This window comes from Anabrus simplex, chromosome 1, assembly GCF_040414725.1.
Source record: "Anabrus simplex isolate iqAnaSimp1 chromosome 1, ASM4041472v1, whole genome shotgun sequence".
Lineage (NCBI taxonomy): Eukaryota > Metazoa > Arthropoda > Insecta > Orthoptera > Tettigoniidae > Anabrus > Anabrus simplex.
This window is the reverse complement of record NC_090265.1, coordinates 13,856,344-13,873,481: the sequence shown is the minus strand read 5'-3', so window position 1 is coordinate 13,873,481 and position 17,138 is coordinate 13,856,344. Positions and strand designations below refer to the sequence as shown.

At 41.6% G+C, this 17,138-nt stretch overlaps 1 protein-coding gene across 1 annotated transcript in view; it reads left to right on the top strand.

Annotated features, from left to right (window-relative positions):
* The first annotated feature begins 225 nt into the window (after positions 1–225).
* The window catches only part of LOC136859298 (hemolymph lipopolysaccharide-binding protein), a 62,254-nt gene continuing 45,341 nt past the window's right edge, over positions 226–17,138 (top strand). Inside the window, exons 1-2 of the mRNA XM_068225265.1 lie at positions 226–246; positions 10,157–10,472. Coding sequence (XP_068081366.1) covers positions 10,157–10,472 — 316 coding nt within the window. The 5' untranslated portion in view covers positions 226–246. The remainder of the gene's footprint in view (positions 247–10,156; positions 10,473–17,138) is intronic.

Here is a 17,138-nt window from a genome sequence, read left to right as displayed (position 1 = left end):
GAAGGCCACCTCCTGATAAGTAACCATCTGATGGCTTGTTATCTCGTTCCGGCTCCTGGTCTAATTAAAGTTATATCACAGTGATAAGCAACGGTGACCGTAAACAGTGTTATCCCCCTCGTTGAGGACGACATCCTGTACTGTAGTCACGTGGTAGATAAAATCCAGGCATGTGTACAAATACCCCCACACACTGAGGAGCTCCCTGGTTCTTGTCATCTGATATCGACACTTGACGTGACAGAGGTAGGTATCCACATTGAGCAGCCCCGTGTGTGACACCCGCGACTAACAGACGCTCTCATTCGCGACGCTCTTAAAGGATTCATACAGCGCCACAGGACACTACAGGGCAAGTTGGCCACGTGGTTAGGGGCGCGCAGCTATGAGCTTGCATCTGGGAGATAGGGGGCTTGAAACCCACTGCCAGAAGCCCTGAAGATGGTTTTCCGTGGTTTCTCATTTTCACACCAGCCAAATGCTGGGCTGTACCTTACTTAAGACTACACCTGCTCCCTTTCCTATCCCATCGTCGCCATGTGTCAGTCCGACGTAAAAGAAATTGGAAACCAAACGTAGTAGAGGCGCACACAGCGGCGACGTCACTGAGAGGAAATGCTCATTTCGCCCCTAGTAACTTAGCAATCCGCCAAGCTCGGGGCTTCGCGCAGGTTTGTGCCACTTCCAGCACGTACTGCGAGGAAGGGAATCAGGGCTATATTTTTGCCAAGGTCATATAAATGAGGTATTATTTATCCGCTTGCCGCACTCATTTGTCACTCTGGCACACTGACTCGATGTGTCCCTGTAGTTCTATCTAGAGTCTCTTACTCCGTTGGTATGTAGTCACATGGTAAAGGGCTTTTTGTTGAATAATCACGCCGGACTTCTCTTTAGTTGTAATACGTTTGTAATTGTTCCTTTCATCAAAGTTTTATTGTATGGTCATCATCATCATCATCGGTTGTCTTTGTGTCTGCAGGTTTTCGCATGAATTTCAAAAGCCGATCTGTCTTCTGCCATGATTTCAGTCTTCCGGCATCTTCCATTAATTTTCACACTGTCCACCATCGGATACCTCTTTCTTCGTCTGAAAATTCTCACTGCAACTATTCCTTCCAATGCCTTTGTTAATAAATATTTCCGTCGTAAACAGTGACCTAACCAATTCTTATTTCTCTTTTGAATACTTTCCAACGTTGTCGTCCTTTTTTCACACCTAATCTTTTCAATACTACTCCATTTCTTAATTTGTCTTGCCAGTTAATATTCTCCATTTCTCCCATACCCAGATTTAAAAACATTTCAATCTTTTTTCTTCCTTCCTTCCTTCTCAAAGTACAAATCTCAGACCTATGCAGAGCATAACAACTATTATTACCGCAGTTAACTTGATAAACTGTCAACCTTCGCTCAGAGAGCACCGAAAACTTACTATTTATAGCTATTTTTAAATTTTGTTTTCAAATCCTCCCTCCCCTCCACTATATACCCCAGATTCTCGCTTCTTTTCGTTGCCTATACATTTTTGGTCCCATGCCCCCACCTTTAATTCCCAAAGGCCGCCACTAACGGCATATTGCTTCAAAATGCTGATGCCAGACTTCCTCTTCCGATCCTGAAGCTTAGAGTATCTTTCATTTAATACGTCCTTAGAGGTCCTAGATTTTCTTGTACGGCTTCCTCCATATTTCTAATAGAATTCTTCCATTCTTCCTTTGGCTCTCATCTCAAGGGTAAAAGATTTCCCAGTCGTGCTGCCTCGAAAACCATAATCACGAGCATTATTGTTATACAGGACGGATGCCCAGTAATACTCACTAGTAAAGCAATAATTACAGTTAGGTGAGTGTCTAACAGGGTAGCTCACTATCCGCATTCACATTTTCCGTATATCGAATTTGTGGACCACAAGATGCACCAATACTTCCTACAATACAGCTGCGTCGTATAGTCAGAAGATCTGTCATATTTGGACATTGAGTTACATGATCCAATGCAGCGGCTATGGTGAGTTGGCCGCCCGCCTCCTTAACGACCGTCACTACCGTTACATGTAACCTTCAAGGAAGGGTAGAATGAACACCTTTCACTTTTAACTCAGTAGCAAGTTCCAGTAGTGCCAATTTACCGTACACAATATCAGCTGTAGAGAATAGCTTTACTTGCAACTTAAAACAAAAATTGTGGAATACGGAAAATTACATGGAAATAGGGCAGGAAGTCCACCTCTGTGGTGTAGTGGTTAGTGTTTAGCTGCCACCCCCGGAGATTCGGGTTCGATTCCAGCTGTGGCATGAGATTTGAGGAGTGGTACGAGGGCTGGCACGGGGTGCACTCAGCCTCGGGAGGTCAACTGAGTAAAGGCGGCTCGATTCCCAACTCAGCCATTCTCGAAATAGTTTTCCGTAGTTTCCATTTCTCCAGGGCAAATGCCATGTTCGTACTGAACTTAGGGTGACAGCCGCTTCTTCTCTCTTCCTTGTTTAACGCTTCTAGTATTCCCATCGCTCCGACAAGGCCCCTGTTCAGCATAGCAGGTGAGGCCGCCCGGGCGATTCTCAATTGTATCCCCCGACCCAATGTCTCACGCTTCAGGACACTGTCCTTGAGGCGGTAGAGGTGGGATCCCTCGCTGAGTCCGACGGAAAAACCAAGCCTGGAGGTAAAGGGATTAAAAAAGGAAGAAATAGGGCACCAGAAAGGCAATTTCGATCTCCACCAAGTGAGAAATTGTCATCAATTAATTTAAAAAATGTGGTATAAGTAATACCCTTGATGGTACTGAACACGATATCCTGTTTGAAGAATCAGAAAGTAAAAGTGAAATTTCGGAAATATGTGTTATAAGGCACGAATAAGTGTGAGAATTGTGAGTGCCTACATACTTGTGATTGGTAACACTGATAGTAATGCACTACATAACGCTAATTTATGTGTGTAAACAAATTCAGTTTTGTTTGAAAAATAATACAGTGACATTATAAGGAGGATGCGTCTTACAACACGACGCTCGTCTCAGGTAACTCATGACGTTGTTGGACGTTCAGTTGATGTAATAAGTCATTTCAACCCCTCGAAAGCGTTTTTAACAGCTGTTAAGCAATTTTTTGTCAGTGTGTAGCAACAATTTGCAAAATAAATTCATTTTTTTACATTTTGACGAACTCAGTTCTGTCAAATATTCTCTACTTGCTCTCTTTCGCTTGCATAACTCACGGAGATGAATCAAGTGACATGTCACATGAAGCGGTACAACGCTGGAGTCGAGAGCCGAACTGTTCAATAACTTAATCAAGATGACTCCATAGCCAGATCACACCCTCATTGCTAGGTACCGGGAGAGTTGGCCGTACGGTTAGGAGCGTGCAGCTGTGAGCTCACATCCGGGAAATAGTGGGTTCGAACTCCACTGTCGGCAGCCGTAAAGATGGTTTTCCGTGGTTTCCCATTTTCACACCGGGAAATGCTGGGGCTGTTCCTTAAGTAAGGCCAAAGCCGCTTCCTTCCCATTCCTAGGCCTTTCCTGTCCCATCGTCGTCATAAGACATATCTGTGTCGGTGCGACGTAAAGCAAATAGCATTGCCAGGTATGTCGGTTTATCCCGTTAATCGCGATACGTTGAACACAGCCGTCACACGGGTTGCGTCGAAATTGTTCACCGGCCTGAGAAAGGTTGCGAAACTAAAGATATGGTCGCTGCTCCTCGAATGTGAAGGAAGGAATACTAACCTAGAACGAACATTCGTTGATAGAGTTCAAGCAATACTGAACATTCGTGATCAGAGTTCTAAGCTGAAACATAGAGGTTTTTCTAGGCGCGACACTTAGAACGAACATTCGTTGATAGAAATCAAGCATTGCTTAACCTTTGTGGTCAGAGTTCTAAGCTGAAACATAGTGGTTTTTCTAGGCGCAACACTTAGAAGGAACATTCGTTGATAGAGTTCAAGCAATGCTTAACCTTTGTGGTCAGAGTCCTAAGCTGAATCATAGTGGTTTTTCTGGGCGCAACACTTAGAACGAACATTCGTTGATAGAGTTCAAGCAATACTGAACTCTACGCTGAAGTATAGTGGTTTTTGCAACGACTTTTTGAATGCCAAAGCACTGACGAGATTTTGACAGTGAATTAATTCAGTTTCTCAAAAAGCAGTCGAGTTGTTCTCTTCATTGAAAGAAAATATCTTTTCGAATTCTGTTGGAAGTTCGAACAAAGCTGCAACTGGACTAGTATGTGGCTGTTTCCCAGTTGAAATAATCGTTATTCCAAATCCTGCTTCTCCTACAGTTATTATTGGCTTTACGTCCCACTACTATATTTTCGCGTTTCTCGGAGACGTGGTGGCGGTATGTTGACGCCAAGGAGTTCATGTACGTGCCAGTAAATCTACCGACACGAGGCTGACGTATTTGAGCACCTTCAAATACCACCCAACTGAGCCATGAACAAACCTGTGGAGCTGGGGTCACAGGTCGAGCGTCTGAACCGTCTGAACCACTCAGTCCGTTCCTACAGTTGTAACATTGGTACTGAAACCTTTCCAAATGTAAGAATTGAAAGACTTTACATTCTTTCTTAAATTACTTTACTTCACTCCGAGACATATAAATATTTTTTCGACAATGGGATAGGAAAGGGACAGGAGTGAGAAAGAAGAGAGCGTGACCGTAACTAAGATACATCCCCAGCATTTGCCTGGTGAGGAAATGGGAAAGCACGGAAAACTATCATCAGGTTTGCCGACAGTGGATTCGAACTCACGATCTCCTGAATGCAAGCTGATAGCTACGTGACCATAAAATTACACTGTCCTGCATAAGAAACCTTTTTTTGTGCGGTAAAAACGAAAATAGGTGGCATTAATGAATTTCTTAACGCAGAATTCGAGAAAAAATTAATTTTGGCGTATCACGTCTGGTTTAGTGGCCATTTTACAAAATGTTATTTTTTCTTACGTAAAATTTTTGATAATTGGTATTGATTAAATTTGATATATTAATGTAAATTTCAGCTTGCAAAACGTAATCATATTTTAATGCATTAAATACACATAAATGCTGTTTTGTAAGCAAGTAGATGGTTTGTATTATGTTTTTAATGTATATTGAAATTCATGAAACTGAAGCATAAAGCGCCTATTTAGTTTCGGCTGTACAGTTGCTTTTAAAATAATATAACCGTACCAATAATAAAAAGTACATGGTTAAAATACATAGTTTTGTTACATTATGTGCAGGTTAGATTCACACCTCCGACTTTTTCCGTTTTCCGGGGAATTTCCGTGTTTTTGAAGTTCTTGAATTATCTCTAGAAGGGTCGTCCCGTGCAATCGACCAACAGTAATAGGCCATCATATTCGCATCCCAGCGTGCCTGATAGCGTCGTTCTGCATCTTTGAGATCCTGGTGAAACCTTTCACCTTGTTATTCACTGACAGGTCCTAAATTTGGAGGGAAATATTCCAGATGCGAAGCTAAGGAATGAAGCTTAAGGTTCATATTACAACCGAGTTCCTTAAACTTTACCAACATTTTTCTTACAATTTCTTTGTATTGAGGGTCCTTAATGTTGCCAAGGAATTTAGTCACTACATCTTTGAATGCGTTCCATGCTTCCTTCTCAATTTTGTCATCGTGTCGGTGAAATTGTTATCCTTCATCAGTTTACGAATCTGTGGTCCATCAAATACGCCTTTTTTGATTTTTGCATCTGATAATGAGGAACATTTAGTGGATACATATTCGAAGCATAGGCTACTTTTACCTAATGCCTTAACATACTGTTTCATCAATCCTAATTTGATGTGCAAGGTTGGAAGTAGAATTTTTTCACGGTCAATAAGACTTACATTCAAGACATTTTTGGATCCTAGTTGTAGTTGTTTCCTTTCTGGCCAATTCACTGTATCCCAATGTTTATCCCGTGCCCTGCTATCCCATTCGCATAGTAAACAGGGAAATTTTATGTAGCCTTTTTGTTGTCCCAGCAACAATCCAATGATCTTCAAATCACCGAAAATTTGCCACCCATGCTCGTGATATTTAATTTTTTCAAGCACCAACTTTAAGGTCCCATATGTTTCAGACATTTTTGTGGAGTGTGCAAGTGGTACGGATGCCATAACATTTATATTATGAAGCAAAACGGCCTTTAGACTTCTTTTGGAAGAGTAAAAACAAACGCCAGTTACTAGGATCATACTCTATCTCTCCCAATTGACGTAGATGATTTGAAACATCCGTACAAAGTAAAAGTTCATCTTCTTGAGTATAATACTTTCGGAATTCTTTGTCACGATTTCGGTACCAGGAAAATGTAACACCGTGTGCCAACATATTCTTTTCGCGCAATCTTGAACCAAGTAATTCACTTTTTTCTTTGGTTAGCTCTAAGTCCCTTATCAGATCATCCTACATACCTCGCGGTCTATTGCGTATCTGGAGGAGTTTGTTATGAATTTACTAGGAATCCCACAACTACAAAATGAAAAATTAGACAACAATAAATCTATAATAAAATGCAAACAATAAAAAATCAAATCACATAGTTGTATTCTAAAAAATGTTGCCCAAGAACATCTGTCAACATTACATCTTACGAATTGATGCAGATACTAAAACACCGAATTGCATCAAAACTAGACATGATAGGAAAAAATAGCATCATATTCGGAAACAGGGCAGCGATTTCCATAAGAATTACACATTTTCTATTTTACCACAAAATCATGTTGGCTAGTGTTATTAATAATAGTAATTTTATCTAGCTCAGTACTATTGTTGTTGTTTCTATTGATTTCTTCGTAGATATTACCATATCGTTGCATTTCGGAAGCAAAAGTCCATTTAATTTGTAAGTTGTTTGTTACGTCAGACATGGAAGTCAGAACTATAGTGTAGGAATTAGTTTCAGATTTCATCGTATATAATTACGGGTTTATTGGTTGACTATAAGATAGAGACTAGTGTTCTAATCTTCGCCAGTTCAAATGAACCGTCTATCTGTCTATCTATCTATCTATCTATCTATCTATCTGTCCATGAATCTTGTTGTCTTGAAAATGATGAATGATAAGATGAACACATGTAATTATTAAACTCACACTGATTAAATAGAGGATAATTTGCACACTTCATATCAGAAAACCATAAGTTTTAACAAACTTAAACTGGAATTTGTAGCCGGCCTCGTGGTGTAGGGGTAGAGTGCCTGCCTCTTACCCGGAGGCCCCGGGTTCAATTCGCGGCCAGGTCAGGTCAGACACACAATTGTGATGTGAAGAAAATGTAAAGATGCTTAAGAAAAGTTGACTTAACGGGAAATATGAGGCTGATTTCGTGATTTAATTTGATGCGGTCTGGGCTGAAGCGTGCGAAGAGCCATACTTTGATCGTTTTGTGGGTTTTAATGCTTTCATATCTTACTTTTCATTTTGGTGAGACATGAAAAAACTGGGCTCACACAAATATTTAGAGGAAGACGGAAGAAGTTCCGTCAAAGCGATGTCCCAGAACTGCCAATATATATTTTGAACTTTTCGCCGGAAAGTATCTGCAGTCCACAAGTCACTCAACACTGTATTGACAGTCTTATATTATCAGCAATATCAAACATAAGGAAAACATGTGTCCCTTCACTCTTCTCCAAGTACCCCCGTTAAGATACTTTGGAATGACAATGTTACTCATTTCTGAGAGTACTTACAATTTACATTTGTTATGACAAAGAGGGAAGTTTGCCCAGAAAACAAATGAAACGCATCGCAGCGTGTGAAACAAGCGGGGCTTTCCAGTAACGTAGTTATATAGAGGTGAACGATCGCGTGCTACTGACCAGAGATACAATTATTCGAAGGACAAAGCTTGTTTTCTGGTTATGAACCTCATATTCTTAAAATTAACTTGTTAGGAGATGGTCCCGTTGGGATGTATGGCCGCAGGTCCATTCCGCTTACAGGCAGGCAGGTTTGACGAGAGCAGATTACGCGACGCTAACAATTCCGTCACGCCTCAGTCTCCGGCATGTTAATTTTGAGTACAATGAAATGTCTGCTTCCCTTCTGCAACGGAGAGGTGAGTTCCCTCCACGAAGGAGCTTTAAACATTCAGGTCTTACCATTTATAACCACGAAGGAAGACAATTGTCATTTTATGAGGTTTACTCATTTAATGTATGCTGTTTTCATTTCATTGATGATTTTGATTAAACATCTTGTTCTAAATAACTCTCATGTACACTTCCTCTAGTAAATATTGGATGAAACTGAAAGAGTATGAAAACTCTCTGAAAAAACCCAGTTTATTTCAAAATCCTGTAAGGTATAGTTTGAAAGAAATACGTTGTCGACATTGACGTGAAAGTGAAGAATTGGTAAAGCTTGTGGCACAGACGTGGGTTGGCATGTGCTCAGTGAAGCAGTGGCTCCGCTTCCCTCGTTCGTCAGTCGTGGATAGCGGAGGAAGCCCGTGAATGACTCGCACACAACACGTGCTTGTTTGTTTTCGCAGCTACACGGTGTTTTCAAGTTAGCTCAACGAAGAACGGTCTAGCGAAACTATACTGGCATTCTTCCATACCGAGATGTTTTCTGAGTTTAGTTTGTCTACCATTTAATGGATTCTCTGTGCAAGTAACTCCCGTAGCTGAGTTGAGTGAAATAATTTCAATGTCTACCTCTGACCTGCTGTAAAGATCAGTCATGGAAAAATACAAAGAAAGTATTTGGGCTGACCTGAGAAATACTTTGCTCAGTTAAAAAAAATACTTTTCAGGAAATAATCAATACAATTACAATTATTCCACAGAACTCCGGTAATAAGGACATCACTGACTGGGCCGGGAATGATGTCAAACGCTCGAGAGAAAATTATATTACTTGATGTTGTGTCCTTTAGAGACGAGAAATCTCAAAGTTACTCTCTCATGATGTTAAAAACCTTTCTGAGCAAAGCGGCGTGTCCATAATACTGAAAACGTAACAGTAAGCAATTTTGCTGAACATTGAAGATCTGAAGGTCCCGGAAAGGTTTGAAATTGTGAGTATTGGATAGTTCTATCAAGCTAGACGTTTTTTTCGAAAATCACTTGCGGGATAAATGCAGTTCCGAAGAATGGCCTAAAATAGCTCGCGTCTTTACTGGTTTTCTTCTTTATTCACATTCTAGCTGAGCGAACTTATTTCCCTTGTTCTTTCTGTAATGTGTTCCTTGGTTCAATACTCCTGGGATTTGTTTCGATTTTTTGAAAAATGTCCAGACCAACTGTATTTATAAGCGCTTAGGTGAAACTATGCATTGACTCACATTAGCACTCGCTGTGGTAGAAAAAGGCAAACTGCTAATCCAATCGACGGGACAAGGATGTAATTTTTAGGAATACGTGAAGAATATATTCTAATATTTTATTCAATTTTATTTACCCAAAATTCGTAGCTCATACCCCTACAATATTTCGAACATTGAGTTGCTTGCTTGAAGGCTGGAACTGTGGATTTCTTCCTACTTTTAGCATTTCAGGTAATGTTAAAATTACAGTTGGTTCTTAATGTTCTCATCTGTAAGCCTCGACTTCTTGAGGGAAAACATAATCGCTCAAGGACGAGCGCATAGTTCCTCGCCAGTACACTCTGTTCAGAAATAACTGAGCCTAATGTCTGTTGTGGATGTCGACATGAACATACAAATGCTGTATCCTCATATGTTAAAAATATAATATCTCCGCGTGCCGCAGATCTCACTGGCATCGCACACGCGGACAAACACTTATGGATATCACGGACTGAGTATGGCTCCTCGTGTAGGGCTTGCTACGCCATGTACTTAAAATGGCCCTTTGACTTGTAGTGCCCATATTATGTGCGTCAGACTTTCATATCCCAAAACATGTTATCCGCCGTGTTTCGTTCATAAATCACCAACGAAACTTGGCTTCCAGGTGCATTTCGTCCCATAATCATCAACCTATGGTAAAAGTTTCAGATCTCTGTCAGTCTTAAATTTGGTTGGGCATTACACACACACACACACACACACACACATACATATATATATATATATATATATATATATATATTGTTATGAGACTAATATCTGCATTTGGAGAAGTGAGTCAAGCTGTCTGCGCGGTGTAATAAAGGCAGTGTCTCTGTCTAGATGCTGTGGAGAGCTGCCGTGGTCCTGCTGGTTGTCCCCATCCTCCGAGTCCACATGTCAGTACGCGAAGGCTACGAGTTGTACGCAGGCCTGGGCTACTACAAGTTCTTCCCCGACTGGGGCAACATCAAGGGTCTGTCTTGGTCCGAAGCACACGACGTCTGCCACAACGACGGAGGTCATCTCCCCATCATCAACTCGCAGGCAGAGTTCGACCTCTTGTACAGCATCTTCAAGGAGGAGGTCGCAATCCCAGCATTCTCTCCTCTCGGCTTCCACGACTTCTTCCTCGATGGACACTTCGTCACTATCTACGGTAAGATCTCAAAATCAAAAATTCACAATCACTTTATTAGCAAACCAGCTGATGTACCCGTGCGCTACGGAATTCTCAGAAATACTGACTTTGTAGTTTTTCTATCTGAAGCCAACATAGGTCATTACAAAACGTCAATGTTATCATATAAAATACTCGATCAAAAGAAAATCAGCACATTTTATCACTGCAACGAACAGTACTACGGCGCCGATCAAACTTCCAGAGCTGAAATGACCAGGCATCAGACTGCCGTGGACGCTCCTCTGCCATTATTCCGTTAAAAATTCACACTGCTCATTCCAGTCAGTGCCTCGGTGTAGGGATGGAATAAATCGAATGCTATGATGAACCAGTGTGTTATATGCTAGAAAATTTATAAACCAGAGAAATGGCATGCTAAAGAAGAAATTTATCTAACTCCCCAGATACTTCCCGCCAATATTCAAGCAGAATGTTACACTCGGTACAACCGGGCGAGTTGGCCGTGTGGTTAGGGGCCCCCAGCTGTGAGCTTGCATCCGGGTGATAGAGGATTCGAACCCCACTGTCGGCAACCCTAGAGATGGTATTCCGTGGTTTCCCATTTCCCCTTGCCGGTAAGGATGGTGCTCAAGTAGGCCGTTAGGAAGGTGACTGGGCAAGATCGCGGTGGGCCAGCATCACTCGCCTGATGATGTAACTCGGCGGCAGATGACAATTAGGGCACTGAAACAATAAGTTCCTGGGCGACAGTAATGGTTTATATGGAGAGAGAGAGAGAGAGAGAGAGAGAGAGAGAGATTTGATTTGGCGGTGTAGACAAGGCGGGCAGCATCAAGGACGAGTGTGTAGAATACGGCTGGGTTTGCAGGCGGGGGAAAGGTAACGGCACCCGGTGACGGCGCAAAATCAATCTTTCTCTAGAGGGGAACAATAAAAGGTAATAATAATAATTTCGTGTGGCTATTTCTAGCCGGGTGCAGCCCTTGTAAGGCAGACCCTCCGATGAGGGTGGGCGGCATCTGCCCTGTGTAGGTAACTGCGTGTTATTGTGGTGGAGGATAGTGTTATGTGTGGTGTGTGAGTTGCAGGGATGTTGGGGACAGCACAAACACCCAGCCCCCGGGCCATTGGAATTAACCAATTAAGGTTAAAATCCCCGACCCGACCGGGAATCGAACCCGGGACCCTCTGAACCGAAGGCCAGTACGCTGACCATTCAGCCAACGAGTCGGACAATAAAAGGTAATACACTAAATGTATATCAGCGGGGCAGATGGCCTCCACTTTTCAATTTACATTATTAATGTTAAGATTCTAGGCTGTTAAGGAAAGAAATATAACTACTTCCTCGCTGCTATAACTTAGTGGCCTGTACTGCAAAACAAGAATTTAGTGACGGTTTTATTTGTGATAAATTCACCCTAAATACTCTTTCAGTGGCTGGATTGCTCACCAAAAGTGTGACTGGTGAATATATGGCACGTGAAATCTGGGAGCAAGCTTCCCTGCAGGTACGAAATTCGTAAGCATGACCTGATCTACGAGTTTTGAATTGGTGGGCCTCCGTCCACCATCATATCTCTCCTTAAATTTGTCAAGAGAGGAATTAGGGTTACTTCTAGCCTTCTTCCACAGGTCGCTGATATTATCGGGATCTATTGTCTGTGGCAATATTAGACAACGGCGTGTTGGAGAGAGGCAGGAGTGAACTTGTAAGACTCCTGAACGGCTGAATTTAGAGCAAAACATAACCAATGCAAAGAAGTATCCCACCTGGAATGATCTTCATAATGAAAAGCTATCAAAGCAGATCGAATATTATGATTGACGCGGTCAGCCAGGGATGATTGAGGGTAATAAGCAGAAATAGTGATATGTGATATGGATAAATGAAAACAGAATTTTCAGAATAAATTAGATGTAAATTCTCTAGAGTTTTGCGAAACTATATACTGGCAAGGACGAAAAGAAAAGACGAGAAATGGTAGACTGAGTGGTAGCCAACTTGGTCGGAAATAACCACGAAGATCTAGAGAAGACATCTACACATAAGAGGATGAATTTATTCCCGTTCCCGTTAGATTGGGGAAAGGGTCCGACTTAGTCTATATACAAACGCTCCACAGGGCGGGAGGCTTGATGTGATGACAATAGCCGTGGTTTAGTAGAAAAGATGGGCTTACTAAACAAGCAAGATTTACATGCTTTAACCATTTATTTGATTTAGCCGTCCATACTCTTCTAGATATACATTTATCTGATTTTAACTCTGGTTTTGAAGATGCCTAAATGCCCCCCCTCCTAATACGGTCTAATGATAGTACCTAAAGATAACGGGCACAAGAACAGGTGGAACAACAACTTTCATCTTCTGATCGTGCCTCGAAGGGCAACACAGAACCCCGTTCCTCAGCACATAAGGGACACCATGTTTCCCAGAAGAAAGGGTTTCCATTATAGGAACCAACACAAGATCTTCCTGTTGATATTTCTCGATGTCACGAAATAACATAGGGGCACCATTCAAAATACCACTAACACAAGAATGTATAGAAATGGAAGGGGAAGACAATGGACCAACGTCACCCGAAAACATGTGGCACATTCCCTGATCCTGTAATGTGTCGCACGTGGAACTGAAAAGCAGAAATACGGATAGAACAACGTCCTGTACGACGAGGCCTAGCTAAAACACAACCTAAGGCTTATCACTTTCGAATTCAAATTTAACATACTCCATATAAAAGAGGATCTTCTCCAAGGCAAACAGGACTGCAAATCCTTTTAACTCATAGATGCAGTACTTGGCTTCTTGAGCCGATAAGACCCTAGATGCATAGGCAACAAGACACCATCCGAGTTCAGTTACTTGAAGAAGGACAGCAGCAACAGCAGATGAAGAGGATTGGTTTGAGCTATGAATTTCTTAGAGAAATCTAGCATGGCTAATACTGGGGTGTTACGAATAGAGCTGTAGTGCCATGGGGGATTATAGAAATTTAGATCGTAAGCTTGAAAAACTCCTTTAGAGAGGTCTGGAATAATCAGATAACAATTTTACAGACTGAGCTTGAAGCTCCCATTACCTGAGCACCAGTGATTCTTTCAATCAATAGTAGAGCAGACGGATGTCCCAATTCCCTTTACACCAATAGTAAGAACTTCTTCGCTCTATTAGTTTACATTTTCCAGGCCTATCATAGGCACAGCCTACGTTTAACAAAACTCTCTCTCATACGCTCGACAGTCTGATATCTTTAACATGACATGAATGAAATAGTGGTAACAAGTGGTAACAAGTACCCTGTCTACACGACCTTCAGTAAAACAACAGGTTAAAGTTACTTGCCAAAAACCAAAATGGTAAGGGGGCGAACACTTGCTCTCCTTGAAATAGATGAAATGAATAAAACCCTAAGTAGGCTCATGGGCCGACGTTACAGAGGCTAAGCCTATACTACGGAGGTGACAAGACGGAGAAAAATATTTGAGTTGCAGAAATTACAAGATAGATTTTATATTAACCTCAAGATCAAGTTGAGAGGAAATACAAGAGCGTACGTCACTCTCTATTCCCTGATTCCAGTTAAGTTCTTTTGACTTTAGACTTTCCCCTCGAGCCAGCTCTGGAAGACTATCATATTTTTAAAAATGATCTGCCGTTACGTTGAGCTGGTGGACCTCCCAAAGGTGGAAGATTAGGTCCCCGCCTCCGCTACGAACACTGTCTAGACTGGAGCGATTACTAAGACAACCTGGTCCGAAAAGTGCCAGCTTTGATAGCAGAGGGGAAGTTTCCAGAAAAATCTGGGCCACGACCCTGACACACACCCAATTCTCACTGGACAATGATATATATATATATATATCAACATTTCTGATTGTCCAAAGCTGGAAGGGATAGAAGTGTTGATAAAATTTGAACATCAAAAACAAACACTAAACATTTCAGTTTAGGAAACCTTGACATACAAAATTACCCTTGACTATTAATACTTCACCTTAACCCCAGGGTGCACAACGTAAGTTGATAATAGAGACATCTGTCGAAAACTGTCCAAGCTTCATGTACTAGTAGTTTCAAAGTTTATGATGCAGATGGCGTTATCGAAGGCGCTAGTTTTAAACGTACGGAGCGGGTGCAGTTACTATAATTGGATATGCATTTCTTGTATGTGTGTGTTCGCGCCATGTAAGTGTAGCCCTATTGTTTTAATTACTCCGCATTTAAAAAGTAAACTGTTTAACTTATTGTTATTATCATCATCGTTGGTCATCATTGTAATAATATACAATCTTATACTACCAAATAACTTTCCTTATCAGGAAACGGGGGGCCCATTTTTAATGGGGGGAGGGTAAGCTTGTTAGCACTGCTGCTGAAGGACAGGCAGAAGGGAAAACAGTAGAAGGTCGTCCAAGAATAAGTTTGTATGAGAAAATGATCGAGCTACCAGCTCCAGTACCAATGGGAAACTTAAATAACTGGCTGGGTAAATGAGAAAAAGGAAATTGCTCTCACCCAACGGAGAGATGGAGAACTCATCATTATCATTATTCACTGAGGGCTGTAGCCCTGGTGGTAGTTTTCCGATCAGTTAATCACCTGGTAAGTTCCTAAATTATTTCAAAGATGTTGAAAATTTATCGAACATTTCCCTCAGAAAATTATTCTAATCCCTCATTTCCTCTTCAATTTAACAAATATTTTCATGAAATTTTCGTCTTCATTTGTAGCTTTACCTTCATATTTAGATTTTCCTACATTTGGAAACTATACTGAGGCTTATTCCTCTACTAATGACAATCCACGCCATCCCTCCACCGACAGATCGGAACATACCGCTTAGTCGGTCAGCTCGTCTCCTTACTCTCGAGTCTACACAGCTCAAAGTTGGCAACATATTCGCTCGATTTCCCCTGAATACAAATCGTGCTGCTTTACTTTGGATCTTTTTCAGTTATCCCGTACGATAGTCTAACTCGCATGCTCCCTCCTTTACATCCTTACTGTAACCGCCAACATTATGACCTTCATTCAGAACGTCGTTAATGTGATTATCCCAGTGAAGGTGTTTTCTGATCTTGACAGCGATATCACTCCGTCAACACAAGAATTAAACCTCGATTGGGGGGAATTTTCATCTCTTTGCACCTTCAATACTGTCGAACTAGTTCCAAGATGGAGACATGGCCATACTTATGTTCTTGTCGGTGCAACTCCTGTCGATGGCTCTTCTGAACGTGGAAGTGTTAACACCTGTCATGGAATGTTATGAATCATGTCATACCAAGTATTCGAAGATTTTAAAGAGATCTTCGCGCTCACTTTGATTTTCAAAGGCACTATCTACACGATTCACTTCTTGATGTTCGTTTTATAACACACCCAATCAACTAATTCTTATGAAAGAGGATTGGGAACGAAGTGACCATGGCTGTAATGAAGGTACAGCGGCAGCACTTTCTTGGTGATGTGACCGTTTACAACGTCGCATATGGTATGTCATGATACTGAACCCGACAGGGGCATGATCCAAGGACCTTAGGTTGATATCGATCTCCGTAATTACGCACGCAATGCTATTAAAGGGAAAGAACGCTGAAAATGATTAATAATCATACCATTAATAGAGGTCATACCGAAACTAATTAATATTCATACCATTGAGATAGATAAATTGTGTATTTTAAAATTATTCTACGAGATTTCTTTGTCTGCGACTTATTGCGCAGTATTATCCTTTGTGTAGCGGGGGCCCTGCAGATGAAGCCAAGCCAACTTAGACCCGGGAGGGGTTACGAATGGGGATTCCCTGTGACATCACTCGAGAGAAGACATCCCTCCTCAAGACTCACAGAATGAGGGGAAACTAACTTTTTCGAAACGAAATATAGGAGCCATCTTGGAATCGGACTGGCCAACTGAATTACCTACGAGATAGAAAATTAATAAAACTCGAATTAAGGGCTCATCTCCCGATTTAAAAGGGATAAATGTTACTGGGACATTTATTTAGAGTGTTTAATGTCCTCTTCCGTGATAACTTTCAGCCGAAGAAAGAATACTGTGTTGTTTCTGCGTGGAAATGTACTGAGGCCATCTGGTTAGTCTCATGACACGTCCTCGACGGAGGGACTTCACCCCGTGTGGTAGGGGAAGCAGAACATATTTTAATTAATTTAAAGAGATTCACCGAAGGATAATTGAGTGGTTATGTCTCAATCGCACCAACTAGATATTGGTCACCGGTCACCCGTACTATTTTACCTCGAGTACGCCGGGAATAGGCGTTACGCAAATTAGTGGAAGGGGTATCGCTCCCTAGTAAAAACTACTGCAGGAAGGGACAAGAGTCAGTCGGGATTTGTGGCTTACAGACGGCGAAGCTATGTGCAGTCGAGCTTCCAGCGATCTTTTGTTTGAGTGAATTTAAATTTAATTTACAAGTGAAATCGCGTACTGTGCGTAAATATTGCAGAGATTGGATAGACGCGATGCTAGTGTCTAAACTTTAAAGATCAGGGACGTGTCGCGAACATTTAATATAATTTGTAATAATATTATTATTACTACGGCGCTACTGTGTCGAGTAGTAACAAAGGTACGCGGAATCCGGTGCTGGACCGCGGATTGCGGAGTGAGGGCCGATATCGCGGCTGAACGTTCACACTGAATGT